We start from the raw sequence: 25609 nt of genomic DNA on the forward strand, positions 1-25609 counted from the left end.
CGATGAACGATAGGCTCCAATGCGATTGCCAATTTTCTTTTCTACAGCAATTTGTCTAAACCAGTGGATGATTGTTCAGCTTCTACATACGCACTATATGTAGTTTCTTCCAAGGGTGACTTTTCATTCCGGGCAATGTCAGCTCAGTGCGTGCCATACATAATCACGGCGCATTTTCCTCCAATGTACGTATGTGCACGCATCCACATATAACATGAAGCAACGAAAATATATTAAAACTTTTCGAAGAAATGGACAAAGCCTTGCGGAAACATCGTGTCACGGCACTTGGCCCCAATGTGTGTTTTTATCGGTATAGCAAAGGCTTAGAACGATTCGTATCAGAGCCAGATTTTCTGGGAATTCATGCTGCTCTTATTGAAAAACTCGTTTATCCGCTATCAGCAAATGGCTATAGAAATGCTAATTGTAGTGGCTCTTCCTATTGTGAGAGGGAATGCTACGGTTAAGAGGTTAATAGTAGCAGAAAACTTCATGGATTGGTTGGAAATAAAAGAAGCTAAGTCAAGGAAGGTGCAGGGCCTCGTGCAAACCGCCGTAATCTTGAATGCATTCGCACGCGTCTGGCACAGGAGCTCTCGAGATCGGGCTATGTTATAAGCGGGCCAAATTCTCCTTGACTTGGCACAGCTTGTAAGCCTTCGCCATCCCAGGCCCGCGGTTGCTAGGTAGTGCGAGTAGACTCCGCCCCAGACAGCTGCAAGCGGAATATCGACTATATTCGCCGAGGGACTGCCAAGAGCAGAGCCTTGCCTGGTCAATCCGTCAGCCCGCTCATTCCCCTCTATGTTCCTATGCCCGGGAACCCAGAGGAGAGTGACCTTGAGCGTGCCGCCCAGATGGTTGAGCGCGTCTCTGCACTGCTCCACCAGGCGGGAAGATGTCGTCGTTGAGTACAAGGCCTTGATGGCCGCTTGGCTGTCGGTCAGAATGGCTATGTTACGCTTGGGGCTCGAATCACGCTCCAGACATCGACAGACTTCCAATATCGCCAGTACATCCGCCTGGAATACACTGGTGAAACCTGGGAGACCATACGACTTGGATACACCGTGTGTATTCGAGAAAACCCCCGCGCCGACTTCACAGGCCATCTTTGATCCGTCCGTAAAGAATACCGTGTCATAGTCTTGCAACCAGCCGCCGGTCTTCCACTTTGCCCTGGTTGGAAGGTCCACAGCAAAGTTTCTCGTGAAGTTCAGTTTGCGTGTGACTTTCCCCGAGCGGGATGCCCAGATTTCTCGAGGTATTTCATCTAGGATGTTGCTGTGGCCGTAGGACTTCGCTGTCCAGCTTGCGGACTCACGTAGTGTGACGGCACTGCACGCTGCAACATATTTGATGTGGAAGTCTACGGGGAGGAGATGCAGGAGTACATTGAGAGCATCTGCCGGGCAGGACTGCAGAGCCCCAGTAGCACCTGCACACGCGGTTCTCGGAATCCTATTAAGCTTCTTTCTATTGTATTTCTTCTTCTAAGCCTGCCACCATACAATAGAGCCGTACGTCAGGATTGGAACCACTACAGCGGTGTACATCCAGAGAACCATCCTCGACCGGAGACCCCATTTCTTCGCAAAGGTTCTCTTACAGGCATAGAAGGCTATACAGGCCTTCTTAACCCTCAGTTCTATGTTCAACTTCCAATTTAGCTTATGATCCAGGATTACACCCAGATACTTTACATTAGAGGAAAGAACCAATCTTTGTTAATTCAGCCGTGGTAGATGGAATTCAGGTATCCTTGGCTTGGTGGTGAATAGCATCAGTTGCGTTTTGGTTGGGTTTATGCTGAGCCCGCATCTTGCAGCCCACAGGCGCACCTCTCGCAACGCTCCTTCCATGATGTCAGAAACATCCCTGATACTAATATCACCAAGTCGTCGGCATACGCCACCACCTTCACTCCGCTACTGTCCAATGTACGTAAAATTTTGTCCATTACTATTAACCAGAGCACCGGTGAGATGGCGTCACCCTGGGGCGTGCTTCTATTCACAGCTCTCTCTCAAGTGGTTGCCTCCCAGATCCGACTGGATTATCCTAGTACTCAGCATGGATATAATCCAATGCGTGAGATACCCCTCCAATCCAATAGCGGTCAAGGCTTCCTTGATGGCGTTGGTACTGATGTTGTAGAAAGCTCCCTATATCCAAGAAGGCAGCAAGGGTATACTGCTTGTACTGCAGCGACCGCTCAACCGTGTCAATTACCTCGTGGAGGGCGGTTTCAGTGGATTTACCTTTGAAGTAGGCATGCTGGGACTTAGAGAAAGGCGTTCTCTCCATAATCGTCCTTAAGTGAATGTGTAGGACGCGTTCTAGGGTCTTCAGCACGAAGAGTTCGATTCGTTGAAAGTCCTTCGCGGACTCATGACCGCGCCTGCCCGCTTTCGGTATGAAAACCACTCGTGCGCGCCTCCAGGACTGCGGTACGTATCTTAAAGTGATGCAGCTCCGGTAAATCTCAACAAGCCATGGCACAACCCTTTCCTGCTGCTTCTGGAGCATGACTGGCATTATGCCATCTGGGCCTGGAGATTTGTATGCGGAGAAGCTGTTTATAGCCCAACAGATCCTATCCTCAGTAATTACTGATTTGATAGTCTCGCACTGTTGGGTTTGCCGCAAGCCGTCCAAGCAAGGTTTTGACTCACAGTCCTCCTCGCTGGAGGGAAAGTGCGTTTGAACCAGCAGCTCCAAGGTTTCGCTAAAAGATTCCGTCTAGGAGCCTTCCGACTTTTGAAGGAAGGATGGGCTCTTATGTTCCTTGGGCAGAATCTTACTGAGTCTCGCGGATTCACTATGAAAAGGATCCTTTTTATCCACTTTCGGAATAAAGACCACTTTTGCCCGTCTCCATGCCCTTGATATGTAACCCAGTGCTATGCTCCCCCTTACCACCCTCAGAAGAGACTCTAAGATAATTCCTAGGCCTCTCTGGATAAGTGCTGGGAAAATTCCGTCTACTCCGGAAGATTTCATTGGTCTCCTTTGCTAGTTTCCAGCTCTCTTTCCTTCCCTTTTTATTCGTTGTTTGCAGATTGTTGTCGCCTGCCACCGAGGGGTAGGACCCCGGGAAATGAGTTCTGAGAAGCAGGTGTACCCTGTCCAGCAGACAGAGGATATTCCCCCGTCTTTGGCTACAGCCTTGTACAGCCTGGTTGCTTCTGTGATCTGTTCAATCCCTTCACAGAATTCCCTAAAGCTGTTGCGTTTCGCTTCCCTGATCGCGTTGCTATACGCAGTCAGTGCATTTTTATACCTCCGCCAGTCCCCGGTTTGTTTTGCCCGGTTAAACAGTTTTCGTACCTCTGTTCTCATTCTGGCTAAGTTCTTGTTCCACCATGGTACATCCCTTGATGACTTGACTGTCTTGGCCGGACAGCTGGCCTCATATGCGTCAATGACGATTATGTTGAGGTTTTCCACCACCGTTTCTAATTCTAATTCGCTCCTGATGTCACCGCCCCCTTGAAGGTGGACAATGTTGTTGCTCAAGTGCGCTGTGTAAGATTCCCAATCCGTTCTCTTGGGATTCCTTATTATTCTTTTTATTTCGGAGTTACCCTCAATGTCGGATCTGATTATCCTGTGATCAGACATTGAGGGTTCATCCGACACCCTCCAATTCCTGACTATCCCGTTCCTTAGGGTATTTCCTAGAGTTATATCTAGTACCTCTTGTCTGGTGCTGGTCACAAATGTTGGAGTGTTCCCTACGTTGCATATTTCTAACTTATTGCTAAGAATAAATTCGAGAAGGTACTCACCTCTACAATTAGTGTCGCTGCTTCCCCATATTTCGTGGTGGGCGTTGGCATCGCAGCCGAGAAGAAGTGATAACGCCCTCTCCTGGAAATACTTCGTCAGCTTTGCGACTTGTTCCGGTGGAGCCCGGCTCTCGTCTCCTGGGAAGTATCCTGATGCTACAACTGCCTCTCGAGTACTCCTCCCAGCTTCCGATGAGACTTGGATAGCCACAAGGTCCCCGGTTAAGAACTCTGAAAGACATATGTATTTTAAATTACGTTTGAGAATTATGCAAGCTCTTGGTGCCTCCTCCTTGCAGTCCGCGAATCTGCCCCCGGTACACCCAGAGCTCCTGAGCTAGTACTATTCCAATGTTCTGCTTGGAATTTGACCTTGCAATCACTGCAGATGCAGCTCTCGCATGGTGGAGGTTTATCTGGGCTATCTTAGTGCTGGCCATTGGCTCCGTTATTGTTTGGAGCTCTTCTCCACTGTCGGAGTGTCACTCTCCTCCTCCGGCATGGCGCTTTCCTGCGCGTCGCTGTCCACCCCGAACCCTAGGAGTCCTAGGTCTAGGTCGTCCAGCTTCTGCTCTTCACTGGGCAGCAGGTCTATTTCCCTGGTTGATCCAGTTCTTTCCACCTCTATGGCTTCCGCAACTTCTTCAGGGACCTCGGTAAGTTTTTCGCCCGATGCCTCCTCCGAGGTCTCTTTCCTCGGCTTTTCCTTGTGTTCATGCACGGGTATGTTGCCAAACCGGTAGTTGATATGACAACGCCGATGTTTAATTGCCTCCAGGGATCGGTCATCTACAACGGTCGTGAGGAGTTTACCCTTGTCCTCCACCTTGCTTCTGAAAACATAGTCGAGTAGAAAGTAGTAGAGATCTTCATTCCGAGCAATTAGGAGTCTCATAAGGTCTTCCGTTTCTATTGCCGCGGCCTTTGGCAGAAAAACTGTCACCTTGTGGGCTCCTGGTATATCATCCCCAGCACATGTTGACAGTTCCACCCCTTCCCAGCCTGGCAATCTAGGAACTATGTTTCTAACCCATTCTGCGGTGCCTTCCGTCGCGCAGTCCACCAGTATAATGCCTGGTCGAAAGCGTATCCCGGTGAACACCAGTTTCGACGTCCAACCCTTAATCATTTGCTTGACGACAAGTTCCTCAATGATTTCCTGTTCCTCCCGAGTGAGTATTTGCTCGGGAAAGCTTTTTGGCAGTATGGCCAGTCGAATGCCCTTGACCGCACTAGCATAGCTAATGGAGGGCTTCCTGGGTCCTGCTTTCACTCCTGACCTGCCCGGGTTTTCTCCTCCCTTGGGTTCAGGTCTGGATTTTTTGGGAGCATTCCCTTCATGCGGGGTGATCTCTGCTGCTCCCTGCTTTCTTGGCTCCGGTAGAAATAGCTTAGGTCTGTCCTGAGCCTTCTTAAGGGCCTCTTCTAGTTTTAGGCCTTCCTTCAGATAGCGCAGGTACCATTTAACCCCGGCGCCACTGAGACCTGTCTCCTTCCTGACGTCTGTTATATTTATCTCAGACGTGCTTTTGCTGGTCTCTGCTCTTTGAGCAGTGGTGTTCGTAGGGTGTAGTCCACGCAGTATACCAATGCTCACTGCTTGACGTCCCAACTTCTCCCTTCTTGGGTGTAGTCACCTGGCTCTCAGTAATTCGGAGACATGCCTCCGCCTGATTAACCAGTTTTGGTGCGGTACGGGGCCCCGTTTTTTTGGTTTTCGTTTTCTTTTCTTGTTTTGTACTCATTTGATTCTCACGAGTATGGGGGTTAAGAGGTCCGCCGTGCCATAGCCCCCCGTAGTACGGTAAGGTCTAACTTACTCACTGAGGCGACCAGGTATCAGTGAGGCTTCGTTCGAATACAGTCAGTTACCCCCGACTGCAAACTATCCAATGGACACGGTTCGCATGACACCCTGGATTGGGGGAGGTGTTTTTCGACCCCCCAGTCTAGATCCGTAGCGTTTTGTTAATAGTAGGGTCACCACGTACAGTTAGATTTTTTTTAGATTTCTGCTTGATACTTGTTTCACTATAGAATACCCTTTTCTTTTCTTGTATAAGACATTCTTCTTCATTAGGGGTGACACAAGCTGTAGTTGAGTCTAATGACTAGAGTCCTCAATTGCTTACTTTGTTCAACATATCCACAGATCTGAATCTACCTTGAAACTTTCTAGAAGGCAAAGCAAAAGTCGTGGAATTTCTACCCCACACAATTCCTGATCAATATTAGAGTAAATGGCATTAATAAAATGAATGAAACCTTTCTCTGAATAGATATATAAAATGCGGACCTCGTTTCATATCTTCAAGGTTTTACAATGAGACCACGGACTCATCTAACGAATGGAACCATTCCCATAGCAAATGAAGTAAACACGTCCACGTCAAATTTTAATAGAAAGTTACTATAGAATTGGTCCATACACAACAGTGCATCCCTTTGAGGATAGCCCCGCAAACAAAAATGTTACAAACATGAAATACATTTCAAGGTGATGCACAAGAAAGATACTTCATTCCCGCAACTACGCGGAGATGCTATACATTGACAGTAATTTCTCTAGACGACCATAACTTTTCACCCTCTTTCATTACAAATTCAATATCAATTACATAGCAGCGTCGTTAATGGTCTGTAAACTGCACCCAACAGAATTCCAGTTTTCTTTTCATTTTTATTTTTTTTATCTGCGAAAATGAGAAAACACAGTGAAGATAAGAGATGCGGAAGCTAATTGGAATGGCGTAGGAAAGATATTAAATCATTGATTGGATTGACGTGGGTCGAGATTTTCATTAATGTAATAAACTTTCCTTTTATTGTAATTCTTTTGAATTCCAAGGTGTTGATTGGTGAAACCAGTTGTGTGGGTGTCAGGAGCGTATTATTCTGAAGTAATATAACTGTAGCACCCTTAGAATTTGAATGCGTTTATTCTCATGTTCACTCTCCATATTAGTTGTATATATATCATGCTATCTCGCTCTAACATACAGAACCTACTGGAAGAGTGTCCCACTTACTACTCACATACAGAAATTGGAAGGCTTGGTATTAAAACGAACATTGAACTCTTGGTCTGGCACCCGGAATATAAGAGCAACGCCTCAAGCCACAAGTAATATATTGGGTTGGGGAAAAAGAAATATCGTATTTTGTCAATAGATGGCGACACTTAAACATATCTTCTGTTGTACTTATCGCATCGGGTCATTCTATATGGTGATTTGAAGACAACAATCTGTGCTACAAGTGCCTCTTTGACATTGTTGTGATCGTACGTTTCAGTCTCAAGTTATAGTGCGTCAAACATCGAGTCCACCAAGCAAGAAAGTTGTCATATTTTACGTTTTTACAACCTGAGAGGTAAAAATGCAACGAAGGCGGCCGCAAAAAATTTGTGAAGGTTATGGGCCCGATACTGTAAGGATTCGCACAGCACGGCGTTGGTTCGATCGATTTCGTTCTGGTGTAGTGGATGTCGAAGATACACCCCGCACTGATAGGCCGACCGTCGTAGAAACCGATAAAATCGTCGAAATCATCCAAGTAGATCAGCATGTGAGCATTTGCTCGATTAGCCAGGAACTGGGTATAGACCATAAAACTGTTTGGAACCATTTGCAGAAGATTGAATTCCAAAAAAAACTGGATGTTTGGGTGCCACACGAGTTGATGCAATAAAATCTCTTGGACCGATTCAACGCCTGCGATGCACTGCTGAAACGGAACGAATTCGACCCATTTTTGAAGCGGATGGTTACTGAAAAAGATCGTGGTCGAAGCATAGCGGGCCGGCCCACACCATCACCAAGCCCGGATTGACGGCCAGGAACGTTTTGCTGAGTGTTTGGTGGGATTGGAAGGGAATCATCCACTATGAGCTGTTCAACTATGGTCAGACCCTCAATTCGGTCCTCTATTGTGAGCAACTCGACTGTTTGATACAGGCGATTAACCAGAAGCGGCCAGAATTGGTCAATAGGAATGGTGTTGTGTTCCACCAGGACAACGCACGGCCTCACACATCTTTGATGGCCCGCCAGAAGCAACAGGAGCTCGGATGGGATGTTCTATCGCACCCACCGTATAGTCCGGACATGGCACCAAGAAGAATTTCTATCCTATTATCAGCATAATTAACACAGATAACTAATTATTTCGCTGAGGAGGAAATTAGTAGACCAATGCGAAGGAACAGTGCTTAGCCAGTAGCTAACCCACGACTAAGTCATAGACTAAGAAAAATGATTTTAAACCGATTTTCTGAAATTTAATCATTTTTTCATCCAGTTAAGCTTATTTTCCTTAACTGATTTCCAAACACTGCTTTAGCCAATTTCTTAAATGGTTTCTCAACCCAACACCCCGCTTTGATGAACGAGCTTTCTATTCTGACACTTATCCCGCAAAATGACAAAGGGTAACCTTCCTGTGAAGAGAGTTAAGACGCATTGCTAGAGATCGGCTTCAAGAGCGTACCAAAAAGCAATTCAATACTAGGTTCTGTTCAGTATTAGGTTTTGTCGGTAACACAGGAGAGGGGTGTATTACACCGACTGAAGTAGTTGGGTATGGGGTATTACCTCCGCCATTAACTACTCTGGACCTAAAGCTTCCAAGTATGTCGATTCCACAGCTTATCTTCCCAAGAGTTTCTAAATCGGTTCTTTATCAAGCAGGTAGTCTGGAAATTGGTAATGTGTAGAATTGAACCTCACATCTGCAGTGTTCTCAATTTACTCCAAAGGATCCACTTCTACTGGTGAATGGATGTAAGACCGAGCATCCATGCATAAGTTTTATAACCCCTTTTCTATATGTGGAGATAAACAAAAACCTCTGAAATTCCAATGACCATCTAATCAGTCCACCATGAAAGTTAGAAGCAAGTTTGGCCTGTCAATGCTTCGAAAGTCATACCTTCAACGTATGCTCAAAATTTTTATAGCACCATCACGTATTGTGGACGTTCCTGCTGAATGACAGTTTAGGTTGCGTTCTTGACATATATGCAGTCGAAACTTCATTCCGCTACTATCTTTTGCATCAATGCTACTTGGATATCGTATTGACTTGGATCCCAAAGTATGTTAAATAAAGGAGGCCACTTCGTTAAAGAAAAGCTAGTTTGGGGCGGCGGTCTTTATAATGAGTAGCTGGTTACTTAGGTATACAAACACTTGACACCATTACTGAGAAAAGATGGCTTAATTTTTCAAAGAATCTGGTGGATACCTCTCTAAGTTACTGTGGAAGATACAATCCACATTCATGTACGTTCGAAAAGTCCCACCCTGGGAACCTTTGTGCCAGCTACTAATATTCAACAAGATGACTTCAATGCACCCAGATCAGGCATTCGGTAGAGCTAAATGGCGAAGCCGATCACGACGGGCCGACCCCGCTTCTGAACGGGACAAAGGCTGAAGAAAAAGAAGATGACTTCAGTGCAAAAGTAGTAAAGAAGTCGTTAGCATTGAACGGTGCCCGAAAGGTTTTACTGTTCAATCAAACGTCCAATAACTATGCCCTCTCTTTGCAAGTTATCCAGGAGTGGGGACATTTACAGCAGCTTTCCTCGTAAGAAAACCCCCAAAGATAGATGGGTAATATGGTGAACCAAACAGTCTAGACAATCATTAGCAAGCGAACGAGAATATGTAATGGAGCTAACCTATACGGCACAACCGGTCCTCCTGACTCAAAGGGAACCCCTTTTTCAACCTCAGGTTCATCACTGCACGTTTGGGTTCATGTGGTTGCCATTATCCTCTAAATGGGGTATAGCATGTCAACTATACTTAAGCACTATTGCCGCCTTTTTACTGAAATATGTTTCGGCTCCCTTCTGGTCTTACCGTGAATCTTACACTCCTCCTCAACTGTTCTGCGCCATGCATTTATAGGGCTACCCTGTTGCCGGTCTCTCTTGACTAGTGGAATCCATTATATGGTATAACTAGGAACGTGCTTGTTACTCTTTCTTTAATTTATCGAATTCTACTTCCTCGAAATGCCTACCGACAACTGGCCCATAAGCCAATACAATTCTTCGTTTGAGATTGGGTCGGGGCAGAGTACCCCGATGACACGATAGAGATTGTGGTGTTCATTTTTCATGTACTGTCCGCACATGACAGCACAGAGAAAACAATGGCGCGGGACAACTTTAACTTGCCGTTGATGTTGATCGAATTCTAGCCCTGTTAATGCGTCGGCTAACATTCAGTTCATCAGGAAAGACAACGCTACCAAGATAGACAAATTGATCAACGTCCTTGATGCTTGTGCCCATCAATGCAGAAGTGAATCTGTGTGTGCATCAGTTTGACCTTGTGTGCCTCCTTGTCAAATCCGGAGCCATCAAACCAGGCTCCATGGCTCAGTATATAGTATGAAAATGCCACTAGAGTAATTGAGAAGGCTTGACGGTATTAGGTTTCATAATAACCCTTCACATCGTCCTGAAAAAGGACTATTGATTTTTCGGGAATGTCCCTCCTGCATAGAATACAAATGCCTTCTCGAAATCAAAGAAGAGCAGGTGAAGCGGAGTTGTGAAGTCCCCATACTGATCAGTACAGAAGGATCCAAAGCGGAAGCCATCGTTAGTCAAACTTTCGAGGTGCTCCTTAATGCCTTCCCAAAGGTGTACTCGGAGCACTCAGCGCCTAGTAATACATTGTTCTTGATTCTCCGTCCAACAGAATATTCCGGATTCGCTTATGTATCACTGGATTTCGGTCAGTGGACATGACATTACCCGCTGCATTTAGAGCGCATCAGCGCTAAAGGTTTCATATCTGATGCGCTCATAGGAGGGACATTCCCAGACAAAATGCTCTGTGAATCCCACTTCCCCATTACATTAAGGCCACGAAACATCTTCTGAAGTCCCTATTCTGAACATTCGTCCAGCTAGTGAATTACGACCAGTCAGATTGCTCCCAATACTTCTACAAATCTTCTTGCTTTTCGACAGAATAAACTTTACGTTATGCATGACACGAACAGTTCGGTATATCTAACGACATTTAGGCTCTATCACCTGTCATTATGGAAAGCTTGTTATCAATTTATGTGGACACCTTTAGCCAATGCTACTGATACTCCAGTTGCCTGTTTCGTTCCGACAAAGGGGAGATCCCCCAGGCATCCGTACACGGTTATCAGGTACTGAGAATAGTTCCACCGCTCAAATGGTTTCTACATTTGTAATGAACTTTATTGGGTAGGATGATCGGAGCGATCATCCTAAGTGGCCGACAAAGAGCCAGAGGGCAGAGCTATCCCAGAAACCTAAAAAGTTGGCGAAGTTGGCCGTGAAGGTCCGCCGCAAAGATTGAAGCTCCATCAAAGTGCTCGGTCGACACGTTCTTGCATGCCTCTGTGCTAGTCAGGCTCAGGAACAAGGAGGGGGGGAGTCCTTTGACCTCTTTGATCCCTCAGGGGTCATTAATACAAAATAAACGTGTCTATACCGATGCGTGGATCCGTACCGGATTACAAAATAGACAATGCTAAGGAATTCGCGACGGCCTAACGAATACCGACCAGAACCTGAGCTAAAATTGAAAAATAAAAAAAAAACGACTCAAACGCGTGCGTGGGGTCGTACGTCTCCGGACCCGAGTGCCGTGATCAAGGGGGGGGGAGATCTACGACGGATCACAGTCCCGATTATTGCCTCTTCTGCCTCAGATCTTGAATGAGGTGCGGCCTCTGAGGTTCCCACCTTTCTTTGACTGAGGTTCCCACCTTTCTTTGACATCCTCAGACCATTTTGTCTTTTTGAAGGTGTCCCTGAACAGGTTTTGCGGGAACAAGGAGGAAAGACAGTGGGAGTCTGGGAAAAGAAAAAGAGTGAACGCATCCCAAACTTGGGAGAGAAACGAGATTGTCAAAGGTGCTGGTCGAGTTTTTGGAGCTGATTAAAGGACTACTTAACGCCCTTAGTGCAGCCTGGTTATCGCTGCAGATTGTGATGCATCTTCCATTCAACCATTCAATATACTTCAGCTTGAAAAATCGTTGCATGTTGTCCCAGAGAAAGAGCCCACTTCTCGCTTTTATTCGAGAGGTAAACTCCAAATTCCGAACCCTGTTCTGTTTTTGGGCTATAGGTGTAGAAGATTTCCGTATATCCCGCCACGCATTCCTCTAGGACTTGCCAGTTCTCCCTACGCTTCAGGGACACAATTTGGGAGGCATTGGAAGAATTGGATTCAGTACTCCCAGTAAGTCTTCCAGTTCTCTGTCTAGATCTAATCGGTTGGAAATCGAGTAATGCATTTAGAGCTGCGCCGAATGTGGTGCTCATGGCGGACACACAGTACTTTACAGTGTGGCTAGTTTACGGGGAAAACCTTTTTGTCTCACCTTAACCCATCCCACTATGGATGCATAAACGAACATCGGCCTAATGACAGCATATCCAAATTACCACATATGACCCGAGTCCCCATGTCGAGGCAAAGGTCCGTCTGCACAGCTCATAAGCTCGTTTCACCTTTACCTCTACATGCTTCTTCCCAAGAGAAGTTTTTTATCTAGTGTGACTGCCAGATATTTCACTTCTTCGGAGAGTTGAAGGGTAGTACCCCTCATCTGAGGGAGGCAAAATCTATCCAGTTTTCGCCTTTTTGTGAATAATACCATTGTGGTTTTATTTGGATTAACTGGAAGACCATGTCTGAGGCACCAAGCATGTATTGGCAAATTTTGCAGTTCACATAATAGTGAGTCGGTCAGCTTACTCCACAGAAGTGGCGGAAGTACACCTCCTTGTGGGCAGCCTTTCGTTGCTTCTGCTGTCAGATAGCGATCGATACCCACTTCAGCGTTAGCATTGCATGGATCCACTTAATTAAAGCTTCATCAACAGCAGCGGCTCTGGCGGCATCACATGAAAAGGCATCACAGTCAAAAGCCCATTGAATGTCCGCGAACACCCCCCTCGCGTACTCACCATTCAAAGTTGCATCCTCTAGACTCACAGGACTTTTCACGTTGGTAAGCATGTTGGTTTTCATTAAGTGGGTGCGACCTACGTGCGTTTCCACGAATGTGACGCTCTATCAGTCTCTCCAAACCTTTCAGCGAGAATGAAGTCAAGCTGTCCTGTCTGAAGTTTTTTGGATTAGAATAGTCAGTTTTCCTAGGTTTTTTTATGAAGACTACCTCAACCTTTTGCTAAGAAGAAGGCACGTAGCGCAGAGCAATACATCCTGGAAAAATATTTTTTAGAGGTTGCTCTAAGTGCTCCATATTTTCTTTTAGCATTGCTGGATAGATGCCATTCATGCCAGATGCTTTGAAATGTTCAAAGGACAGTATGGCAGCTCTCACTTTTCATGGGTAGCAACTGCTTTCGCAGTATGCCAGTTCCCCTTGCAGCACTTGCGTGTTGAAGGGGTTGGAAGAACCGTCAACTCTCCCCCTGCCACTTCCTTCACCCGTTCTGCCGGGTGGTGTACTTCAGCAAGGGTCCGTACTGAATCCAGTCTGGAGTTCGTGAAAGTACCATCCGGTTTTCTAAGAGAATCCAACTTGGCCAACTCATCCTCTATAAGGAGTCTGCACACCTTTGAACTGTCTCTTTCGCCTTCCAGTTCCTCATAGTACGCTCTAAAGGAGTCTCGTTTCGAACACCTAACGAGCCTCTTATATCCACGCTGTGAGTTCCTGAAATTTAATCAGTCTTCGTTCTTATTGCTTTTACAAGCACGATTCAAAAGTCGCCTGGTTGATTTCCTGCGTTTCTGCAGTTCCCGGTTCCACCAAGGAACCGTTTTACCGCTTTGGCCTCGGGAAATAGGACAAGCCTAGCGCTCTAAAAGTCTGCAGTTCAGAGTTTTCAATTCATATTCCGCGCTAAAGGAGTCCTTAGTCGCCTTGGGAACTGTACTTTATTGCCGAGAAGATCATTGAACTTTGTCCCATCCGTTTTCCTAGGGTTCTGCCTTTGTACTGCAGACTGTTCGCCCGCAACAGTCAGATTGAATTCCAGGTATCGGTGATCTGACAGTGAGACCTCGTCAGTGTGTAATCAACTCTAACATTTTTGAGGTACAGATTGTTAGGTCAATTACTTCGTTTCTTCTCGGTTCCACGAACGTAGCGGCACACCCTACGTTTACAGTCATAAGACCAGCTGAAGTGATGAAATCAAATAGCTTATCTCCTGTTGGATTTCAATTGCTACTGTCCCAACAGACATGTTGAGCATTCGCATCGCAACCTATTAAGAGTTCGAGACCACATGATTCTGCATACGCCACCAGATCCCTAAGCTCTTGCGTCGGTGGAGGATACAAAGAATCATAGGGTAAACAAGCGGAGGCAACTATGATGTTTTTCGTTTCGCCATTTATCTGATATTGTACGGTGACCGTAACTAAATCCTGGGAACAGAACTGTCTCAGCACGGTTGTCTCCCACTGTCTTCATGCCAGGACACAAGTTCTCGGTCTTGTGGATCTTTCATTGTAGAAGATTCTAGCCTCCTTTTCTGATCCAATGCCACAGATTCTATTAAACCGAACCCACGGCTGTTGCACCAGAAAAATGTAGAGGAAGTCCTGCAGCGTTGTCACCCTTGCTGCCAACAGATCGAAGGAGGCTTTGACATGCTGCAGATTGAGTTGACCAATCTTTATGTTTTTCGACATAAACTTAGTCTAAAACAGTTAGAAGCGTATGCCGGAGTTCGCGTATGATGGGGTTTCCCCAACACCATACCGCCAGAGACTTGATCCCCTGGTGTTTGATTTCTCCGAGAAAAGCCACATTTTGAGGTACAGCAGTTTCCACATGAATTCCACTGTTACGCGGAAGCTTGGAGCAATACCTGTCTGCGTCGCATCATCGAAAAGCGCTGGCCTGACACTATCTTAAATGAAGAATTTAATCGGCGCTCAGGTGTGCCACTCGTACACACTGTGATCGGGAGATTAATTAATTTATTTAATTTAACGGATAACAAACCTATCCTCAGGAGGAGGAGGAAGCAAAAAACTTATCCTACGTTTAAAACTACTTAAAGTAGGGAAGTTAAAAGGACCAAGCTGTTCTGCATTATAATTTCGGTAAAGCCTAGGAATCGGGGAATGAAAGTAGATTTCGAGCTCTGCGAAGGGCACGTTGAAAATATCTGCGCTACGTATGTTGTAAGACGCAGGATGGCAGGTGATCTCGGCAGCGGCGGAGCAGTCCATCAGACCCGAGGAAAGTTTTAAGAATGCGCATAGATCCAGATAGGATCTACGCTGTTGTAGGAAGGGAAGGTTCAGAAAGCGGAGGCAGGAGGGGTATTGACTACCCCTCCACACGAGGGAAGCTTTTCTCAAAGAAGATGGAACGGGTGAATTTACGTTGCACATTTTCAAGGGCAAGACAATCACAGTTACGGGAGGGTGACCAGATAACGGAGCAATACTGGAAGGCATTCCTCACGAGGGAATTGAAGAGAGTTAAGGTGGGTTGGATGGAGTCAAAATCAGAGGATGAGCGAAGTGTAAAGCCTGACAATTTTGCTGCTCGATTGATGACATCGAGGCAATGGGTGTCAAAACGTAGGAGAAAGAAGTGGGTGACGATTTTAGGGAGTAGCACATAGAGTAACACTTTCTGACGTTTAGCGCTAAACCATTAGTCGAGCACCAACGAACCAGAGTGTCCAGGTTAGATTGAAGGGAAACACAATCCATAGGCGACGATATAGCGGAAAACAGCTTAAGGTCGTCTGTATAGAGCAAACAGGAACAAGTAAGGAGGGGAGGAAGGTCGTTAATAAAAAATAAAAATAACAAGGAACCCAGAATAGATCCCTGTGGGACGCCAGAAGAGGAGGAGAAGGAACGGGAAGTACAGCCGTCAAAAGAGACGCGGCAGGATCGGTTGGAAAGGTAAGAGGCAAGCCATAAAACAAGTGGTATGGGAACGTTTAGGGACGAGAGTTTTGGTAGAAGTATCTTGTGATTTAAGGCTTTCGCGAAGTCAGTGTAAATGCTATGCACTTCTTGCCGTGAATTTAGACATTTGGCGACAAAGTTGGTAAACTCAAGCAGGTTGGAGGCAGTGGACCTACGTTTAAGGGAGCCGTGTTGTTCTTTCAATATGTGTTGGCCAAAGTGGGCGGATAACCAGTCGCTGACATATCTTTCCAGGATTTTGGAACAGGAGGAGAGGAGGAAAATGGGACGATAATTCTCGGCAAGCAAACGATCGCCACTTTTGTGAATGGGGATGATGAGAGTCTCTTTCCACAACCCGGGAAAATGATTCTCTTCGAGGCTTTTGTGGAAAATAAAAGATAGAGGAAGGGAGATGGACTTACCAGTTTTGAGCAAAACGAAGTTTGGAAGACCATCGTAGCCAGGTCCGACATTGGCATCAAGTTTGCCAATGAGGTATTCGACAAGGATAAGGGAAAGAAGTGGAATGGTAGTCGATGCAGGGCAGGCTACAACCACTATCAGGAGGGATTCGGAGGAAGGAGGGGGAACATGGACTGACGAAAAGTAGCGGCAGAGTAAATCACGAGATATTTTGGGGGAGTTAGCTGAGAAGCCAGAGAATTTAATGGACGGAGGGGATATCTGGGCAGGGCAGCGGGAGTTGCGAATGTGGCATCAAAAAGATTTCAGGTTTCCGCGCTTTAGTGAGTCTTCCACGCTGGACAAATATTCGTTTCTGGACTTACGTATTAAGGAATTGACCGAGGAACGAAGAGATTTGAAAAAAACTAAATCAGCAACGCTTCTAGAAGACAGGAACTTCATTGTCGCAGTCTGTTTTTGACGTAGTTTTTTGTAAACCAAACGGGGTAAGAGCATAAGCACTTAGGAGAGGAGGTAAGGTAAGAAGGAAGAAGATGAGATAAAATGGTATAGAAAGTGTTGAGTGCTTGGTCACACGTAAACAGAGAGAGGAGGAGGACCCAGTTGATTGACGCCAGGACTGAGTTCAGACCTTCGAAGTTCGCCTTACGAAAGCTGAACTTGGTGGGCTTGCGAGCGACAGGAGAGTGGAGTCGGGCATTGGAATCCACTCTCCCAAGATGGCCGACGGGTGGATCGCTCCAAGAGCACTTGGAGCAGAACAGTAGATGGGGAGTGCGAGCGTCTCGAAAAGTCATGAAGAGAGCTGAAGGGCATTTCGGGTAACCGCAAACGATGGCGCGTAGGCGTTACTGACGCGCTATACCCCACCAAAGAGTGAAACGCAACCATATATATCGCAACAAAGTCTAGTGGATACTCAGCAGTTGACAGCTGTTAATTCAAACCGTTTACTCAGTTACCCTGCAGACAGAAACAATGTGTTTTATAAATATAGGAAATCACTGGTTTATTCCGACAGAATATAAAATTCTCAAATTAGCCCATAATATTTTAATCTAAACATATCCTTCTGCCTTGAACTTTGGACAACACCGGATAAAAATAGCCTTCCTAACTTTGAACAGCTCCGAGCCTTCAGCAAGTTGAATTTGTAAACAAAGCATTATTTCTGTTCGATATAGTTTGAGTTCCAGCTGGCCTGCCTCAGGCACTTTGGGAAATCCCGGTACAAATCAAATTATCTCAGTGGTTTCTAATTCAATTATTTCGATGCTTCTAAATTTGCAACACCAACAACATGGAAAGGATCTCTCACTGCGTTCCTCTAATTAAGACAAACAAATATCATTAAAATCCCAAAATCATGAACAAGAATAACATTTATTCTGCTTTCTGCTGGTGACGTTTTCATTCTTTTCATCCGTTTACGTAATTGAAACTCGGAACAAGGACGAACACCATGACCAAAAGCCCAAGGACGAGGACGAGGTAGATAGAAATAAAGTGACTATCTATACAGCCCGCCAGGGACGAAATGCAACAGGAATGCAGACCGAGTGTGCCCTGACAATCTTGTAAAAGGTGGACGAGGGAATTCCCGCAGGATTGTTTCATGAAAAATGGAACAGATTGAGTAACGAGGGTGAAAAGGAGTAGAACGAAACGAATCAAGTAAATGGCATTATGAGCGCTGTATTGTCTTCAATGGCTTGTGGAATAGTTTAGTAATGAAAGCCGGGAGCCATGGCAAAAAGTAAACGTGAACGGTTGGAAAATATTGAAAGATGACAGGTAGGGACGACTCCTGTACATTTATTGGGATCATGAACTGGTGCTGAGCTAGTGAAAGTAAATTGGGCGTTTCATGGGATGACGATGAAACATTGTTACAAATACAATGCTGAAAAGAAATGGAATCGATTCAAACCCAATCAACTTTTTTTATGTGGGGGATTTTATGGTCAAGATTGGCAGAACTAATTACTTAAAAGTGGGTCCTTAATTAATTTTAAGAAGTCTTAATTTAAACAAGCTTTGACGTTGTGATAAAATGTCAAATTTGAATTAAGGGGGGAACGCCAGCTGAGATGCGCCAAACTAGTAAAGATGACACAAAGCCCAATTAAGTCACATTTGAGATCCTGATGTGGTTTCAAAAGCATTAGGCAATGTAAATCAGAAACTTCGTCAGCATACAGACTTGATACTCGTGGATGTACTGACAAAAGACAAAAACTTCGTTGCTGGCTATGCCATACACTGGAAGTCACTACCTCCGGATGACCAATGATTGGTTCATCTTAGACCTATATGATGCAGAGCAGTAGAGGAAGAGTGTAAACTTTGCAGGAGTCCTTGGGTCAAGCTGGAATATATTGCCATGAAATGGCCCCGACTGAATTCCTTCTGCCCAAGCTCTTTACAGATGACTGTTACCTTTGCAATTTCAGTCCATACCCACTTTGAATTCAATACATGCCCCACGATGTGTACCTATAGTTTCCAAATTAGCCCTTCGAACTGAAAACCTCGGATACTGAAATAAAACAAGTTCTACGTCCTCTACAATGTTCGGCCATTTTGTTCAATATGGTGAATCGTTATACTCAAATCGGTAGAGATACCTGCAATACCCTCCGTGGCCCTTTAAAACCTACGTTAGACCGAAATCTACTTCGCTGTGGCGTCGTTCATTCCATATTGAAATATCCTGTATGATTCTGTGAGTCCAGCGAGTGTTGCTCTGTGCCAACAGGCCCCCATGGGTAAGAAATTCTTCGACAACATGTCTTCACTTATAAGGCGTTGCTCTTCCCTTACAAGAACACTGGTCCTCAGAGGTAGCGGTGAAGAAGACGGGGCAGGAACCTTGTCGGCCAAATCAAAACTAAGTGGCCGAGGAGAGCTTCCATAGTGGTGGCACCGGGAAACGTTTTATTGACATTGGTTGCTGGCCGAATGCTCCAAAGGCCTATTAACGTGATCAGACCCGAGTTTGCACGGGGACTCATTTGAAGTGGCAGTGGGTAATGAACCTTAGCAGAGGTATACTGGTACCATAGGAACCGGGATAGCCCCTGAATTCCAATGTTTCAGGAGAATTCCTCGGTTGGTTGTGGTCGGGCCCTTAGTGGTAGTTTTATGGGGGTTGTGGTTGAGATCAAGCGAACAAAGACTTTCCGGCCTCAATCGTGGTGTTGCGTTTCAACACTGGTAATGTATTCGTTGGGTGAAAATTTAAGTAGGTCTTGCATCCACCAGAATTGATCTATTTATTTATTCAGCGGACTCCAAACAGAACAGTTCAATTACTTATTGCCCGCAGGAGGAGGAGCAAGCAATAATCTCAACCTATACTTAAAACTACCTAAAGAAGAGAAGTTTAACGGATCAAACGTTTCTGCGTTATAAGTTGTAATCGTCTAGAAATCGGGGAATAGAAGCAGCCCCCGAGCTGCACGAGACACAGGGCGGCAGGTGTTCTCGTTAAAAGCGGAGCAGTTCATCAGACCCTAGGAAAGTTTAAACAAGTCGGGAAACCGCAAACTGAACGCTTTAGGTATTATTATTATTCTGTTAAGAGGAAGTCGTATCGCGTCCTTAAAGAACTGCCCCTTTTACTGATTAAAGTGTACCTATTAATCATAGATCTCAAGCAAACCTATAACCGTTAAGAATTTTAGCATATTCTCAACTTCCAAATCTTTCAACTTTTCATCTGGTATTAAATGTTCTCCGAGATGCCTCGAGCTACGTTGCACAAGTGCTGGACACTGTCCCAGAACGTGTATACGGGTTCCATCACACTCCGCATAGAACCTGCAGGCAGTGTCCGTAGATATCCCTAGCTTCCCTAGGTGATACTTTAGCCGGCAGTGACCATTGAGAATTCCCACTACGATTCGGAGGTTCTTCTTGGTGAGGTTTAAGCAATCCTTCGTGCACTTGGGTTCATATCCCCCAATAAGCACCCTAGCCTATTCCATTCCTGGTAGGCCGACCAGTTCCTAGGCGTCCCTGCTCCCCTTTTGGCTAGTTCGTCCATTGCCTTATTTCCTTCCAACCCAACATGGCCTGGAACCCAGCGTATCCAAACGCTTGTTGGACGCGCCGTGCGTATTCAGTCTTTCAAGGCATTCCCATACTAGTTTAGAATTCACCTGCTGTTGCTGTTGCTGGTTTAAGCCATATGTCACATCTACGCTCTCCCAGGTTGTGTGTTTCAAACTTCTTAACAAAGTGAACCCTGGTTTTCATGTTATCCCTGGGTATCAATAATTCCAGATACCGCCTAGAAAGAATATAAATTTTCCTTCGATTTAGGCAGCTGCCCGCCTCATTTATATTCCCGACCATCCTGAATAATGCCCTCCTTTCCTTGCATCGCATGCCCTACATACCAGAGGATCTCTTTGCTAACATACCTGCGGCAAGACACGTTGCCTCGCCTGAATTTGAAATGAAGGCGCTACGCACTCTTATCGCTACAAGACGGTACGTCGTATTCACCCTTATCTCCTCCCAGGCCGATGCTGCGTAAAATAGTGTTAAGCGACCCACCCCAATCACAAATAATCGGCGTCTGTAACGCGGGCTTGCAATGTTAGGCATCATCCGTGCTAACGATACGCTGGTATTTGCTCCTTTCTCAGAGCCATAGCACGGATATCTGGTGAAGTTAACTTGACTTTAGATTAAGTACCTAAGTAACCGTAGTCCGCTCTGCCATAGGACAAGGAAGGACAAAGTTTCAATTATACATTACGTTCCATTAGGAAAGGACCAACACTGAGCCATCTGGTACTCTTGTTTTAACGACATACTGTTGAGGTCCCCCATTCGTACCGTACCAAAGTGCCCTTTCCGATAGATGAGTTTCATTAGATTAGCCAAGTAACTTGGCAAACCGTTTTAGCTAAAGAGGTTCTTATCCATTCTTAATTGGCTGAATTGAATGAATTTTTGACGTCCAGCCAACAACTAACGCTTGTTTATATTTCTTGCGGTCCGCTTTATGCCGGAAAAAAATGCCGTCAGTATATTGAGAAGAAGATACAGGAAGGTCAGTTGCGGCGCTCTCCACCTCAGCTTCTTCATAAAAATCCAGTCTGTTGTTTACCAGGCTTTTTTGTCTACTTCCGTGCAAAGTCCTCCGCTCGTTGGTACGCAGCCCTCTTAACCCTACTTCGAAAGTTTACATACGCTTCCCGTTTCTCACCGTAGTCCATCCTTCTCCTAGATCGTTATAGCCTTCCTGATCGACAGAATGCCATACAGCAACTCTTGCGATTTCTTAGTCTAGTGGTCTGACTGCTTAAAGATCAGGATTCACCGTTTCAGTATGGCAGCGTTGCAGGCTCTCGTTATGCGCCTCATTATTTGTAGTGCCTTTCTTTAAACTGCATTATAAGGATTATAGCCTTTTAATAGCAACTCCTCTAGCGTATCCCCTGCGAAAATTTTCATGGACTAATTTTGACTTCCACCTCCCTATACAGAACAGTTTTTCGATAGACGGAAAACTATTTGCTGTTTGGATGCAGAAAATGCTCCTTTTTCCGGAGCAAATTCGGTTTTCGGTCACGCTTCAAAGAGGCCAGAGAGAATTCCTTATTGCGCTAGTTAGGGAAGCAGAAGCTGCCCAAAATAGTTAGTACGACTTCGCTACATATACCGTGCCACGAAGGAAAGAAGACAATGAGCGTCGTAAGAGGTGGAGGGAACATTCCACTTCATTTCTAAAGCATACAATATCTGCTGAAGTTCTACGTTCCATGCGGATGTGGACTACTCCTGCAAATAAAAAGCATTTTATTTCAGCCATCAACGCTCTCAAGCGGGGTAAGGCCACTGGGCTTGACGGTCTCGCTCTCGAGCTATTCATTGCAGCTCCTCCTGTCTCACCAAAGCTACCTCATCCTCTCATCCGCATTTTTTGGAATCTGAGGTCTTTGCCAGTTAGTGGAAGATATGGGATGATAGTTACAATCCCGAGTCCGTCCTGACTCCGGCAAATGAGAGAGAGGGGAGGTGATTGGCTGCTTCTTGCGTTCGCAAAGGTAAAAATTATCCTGGATGCATTAAATAATATGTCGAGATTTGTCGTTTTTGCCAACAGTGGCCTAGATGACATCTGACGATTTAACTGCACTAAATCCGCCTTCGCTGTCTTTACTAAATTTTGAAAATGCAGATATCTCAGCACTAACTTTAAGTTGCAATTATTCCGCACCAAAATATACTTTCTTTACTGTTATATGGGAGCAGCATATAGAAGGTGACTACCACTGTTATTGAAAAGCACCGGGCTTTGGTTAACGCCTGTCTCCGCGGTGCCACTGATACCGCCCAGGGATAATCCCATACGTTGAGCTGAGTTGGCGCAGGGACCAGTTACTGGTACATATATGTGGCAGTGAATAAATTATACTTTAGAAAAGAGCGACGAATGCCTTTTTTCAGAGTGGCCGTCGGGTGGGGGGCCGTAGAGCCACATAGCGCAGAACAGTAGACAAGGAATGTATTTTTCCCCGAGAAGACCAGGAAAGAACTAGATCGCATTTTTTCAAACCACGAATGTTGCGTACGCGTGGTTGACGCGCTATGTTCCACTCAGGAGATACCAACCTCCCCAACCCCCCACCCCCATATTGCCCGTTTTCGCTTTAGAGGAAAATTGCCTAATTATTGCTACATGTATAGTGCTCACTGGCAAACCAAACTATTCTCCTTGCTGCGATTATTGGAGCCGAGTGTTCTGCGAAAGTCTGGGGCAGAAAACGGCCCCTAAAGCTAGTGATTCAACTGCCTCAGTCCATAGCTGATGTATTGAAATTACCTGATATGATTTAGTGGTTCCGGCCTGATACACCCGAACCAACAACTAGCGTTTTCTCGTGTTGTGCCATCGTCACTCTTGGTGGAGCATCGCAGCTGTATATATCTTTCTCCTGGAAAATTCAACTGTCGGGAAGTCCACCATTTTAAAGATGACTTGAAACCAGACGCCTCCTTGCTAATTACATCTTTGGCCCAAGCCCACGGTAAGTCTCTCTAATTATGGCTCTGGACACCTTTCTCGAAAATGGATTGTGAGAGTACATCCTGCACTCACTCACTGAGGCAATGATTGAGGTGGATGTGTACCAATCTCATCTACTCATTGCGTGTATGGCTCTCTGAAATACTAGGTATCTACGGTTGCCTGCGACAAGTTCGACAATCGACGTCCTCTCTCCCACTGCAGAGCATACATTGCCCTATCGCAGTCGCCGGTGCATACCGTCGCTATTCCAGATATCTAAAGAAATGCTTGCGAGACGTCTGCTCTGAAGTCAATGAGCAACCAACATGTTCTCATTTTACCAGCTGCGAGCAATTTGAGAGGTCCGAATTGTTTTTTCAGGGCCTCGCCGATATCTTCCTACTTCATCAATGGCTTGTTTTGCACATTAATTTCCTGCCTTTTGGTGCATATTTGATCCTGTTCCCCTAAAGGTCTTGAGCTGGCTAGCCTAGACTCCCTAGTTACTCGTTTATTTGGGAACGCTTGATTCGGCTGATGTTTTTTCTAAGGTCCATCAGTTCTGGATCGGTTTTGGCCTTCCTGGAAATGTCAACATATGTCATAGTAGGTTTTTTGGGATGCTAGTCAATTCAGACCATATTCTCCTTTTCTGTGTTGCTTTGGCCCCCTCCTTCCTGGGCCACAGCTTTTGAATTTTTTACCAGAGACAGTAGTTCCAAAAGAATCGTCCCCTCCCTTTCTAATCCTTTTCTGGGTTTATTATTCAATTCTGAGGAGGCATAACTTGTGCTGTCTGAATGACGTTTGCTTTCTTTATGGTACTATTTTACAAGACCATAATAACTCTGACCATCGCTGACGTGCATTAGTCTGGTTGTCCCTTTTGAATTTAGACATCTCTGTTACTTTTTTTCCACACAGAGTAGAGGATGATTCGTCCATATTTAGATACTACTTCTTTTCTTAGTTTCCTATCCGTGCACTTCTGGGTTTAATAGTTTTCCAGACGCTCTCTTAACAGACAGCCAGACAAAATGTTTCACACACTTTTGAGCAGATACTGATATCCCACTGTAAGCTGACGAATGCCCAGCTTGTGGAGCATCCTTCTGTGTCCTTGTAATGGGGTGTTCTCGGGACTAGTGTACGCCTTTAGAAAGAGGTGACTTTCTCCAGATTGCTTCAGTACTATAGGCAACGGTAGCCAAGCAATCCACAACTGAGACATTGTTGTCGAAGTATATGGACAACCGGAAGCTTACTTGTCCCCTCCCAAAGGCTGCAGCCACTATAAGTTTCAATTTTCATTCTCCCTCTATATTAGCCCCTTGTTTTGGTTGTCCTTCCCATAGCCCTATTTTTTCGCGGGTAGGAGTCTTCTTCCTTTTTACTCAGCCTGAGTATCAGCATGTCCATGTTTGCACGTCGAGTATTCGCTTATTCCCTGGAAAGGATACGCCTACCGGAAGATCTCGTAACTCGTCACGATGGAGACTCTTAATGATCGCTACAATTCCATTATTCAGATCGGGTATCGTGTTAGCTTGAAGGAAGGAGGAGTTGGTTAAGAAACAGAGAATTGCTTTATTTAGACAGTCACAATTATCCTTTATGGTATTCTGTCTCTCTTCTCCCTTCTCTCAGTATTTCTCGAGTCAGATGCTCCTCTTCAGTAAGTTTTATAATACGTGCCGGAAAAACTAGTAAAATATCGATATATAAAGGACGAAAATAATTGTATCTGTCCTTTTTGGTTCTGAAAAATCAGGACTTAGATTGGGGTTGTAAGCATATTTTTTCAAATATTATATTACTCCTTACTTCAAACCAAATTGAAGAACATACAACATATTCACCTTAATTTTAATATTATCCAATGTTTCTCATCCTTAGGTTTCGGCATCCGGTAAAGGCATCCTCATAACAGGATGTGAATCTCCACTAGCATGGTATCTGGCAAAGAAACTTGACGACTTAGGTTTTACAATCTACGCAGGATTCGCTACAGAAATTGACTGTGATGAAGCTCAAATCTTGAAGGAGGAATGTTCGGGCCGCATCAAAATTGTTCACCTCGACATAACTTCAGAGAAAACGGTAAGGATATCCAATGAAGCTTTCAGATATGAAATGTCCTTTTGGGAAGGTTTCAGGACCAAACCCATAGTCAGGACTCAAATATGCTGTTGAGCTTGGGCTTTTATTAATTCTCTTTCCTTACAGATGTTGGAAGCTTCATTGTATATTTCGCAACATTTGCCCTATGGCGCGAGTGGATTGTGGGGTATCATACATTGCGCTAGCTGGATTGCACTCGGTGAAATTGAATGGGTTCCATTTGCTGTTTTGCGAAAGTCGTTGGATTATAATCTATTAGGTAAGAGATGTCGTGACGTGTATGTAAGGTGCGTCATACCTTTTTTACAGAAGATTAT

At 45.2% G+C, this 25609-nt stretch overlaps 1 protein-coding gene across 5 annotated transcripts in view; it reads left to right on the forward strand.

Moving 5' to 3' along the window:
* The window catches only part of LOC119655295 (D-beta-hydroxybutyrate dehydrogenase, mitochondrial), a 122622-nt gene that overhangs the window by 54615 nt on the left and 42398 nt on the right, over positions 1–25609 (forward strand). For all 5 annotated transcript variants that reach the window (XM_038061115.1, XM_038061116.1, XM_038061117.1 and 2 more), the window contains exons 3-4: positions 25068–25271; positions 25398–25551. In XM_038061115.1, coding sequence (XP_037917043.1) covers positions 25068–25271; positions 25398–25551 — 358 coding nt within the window. The remainder of the gene's footprint in view (positions 1–25067; positions 25272–25397; positions 25552–25609) is intronic.

Source organism: Hermetia illucens, chromosome 4 (genome assembly GCF_905115235.1).
Source record: "Hermetia illucens chromosome 4, iHerIll2.2.curated.20191125, whole genome shotgun sequence".
Classification (NCBI taxonomy): domain Eukaryota; kingdom Metazoa; phylum Arthropoda; class Insecta; order Diptera; family Stratiomyidae; genus Hermetia; species Hermetia illucens.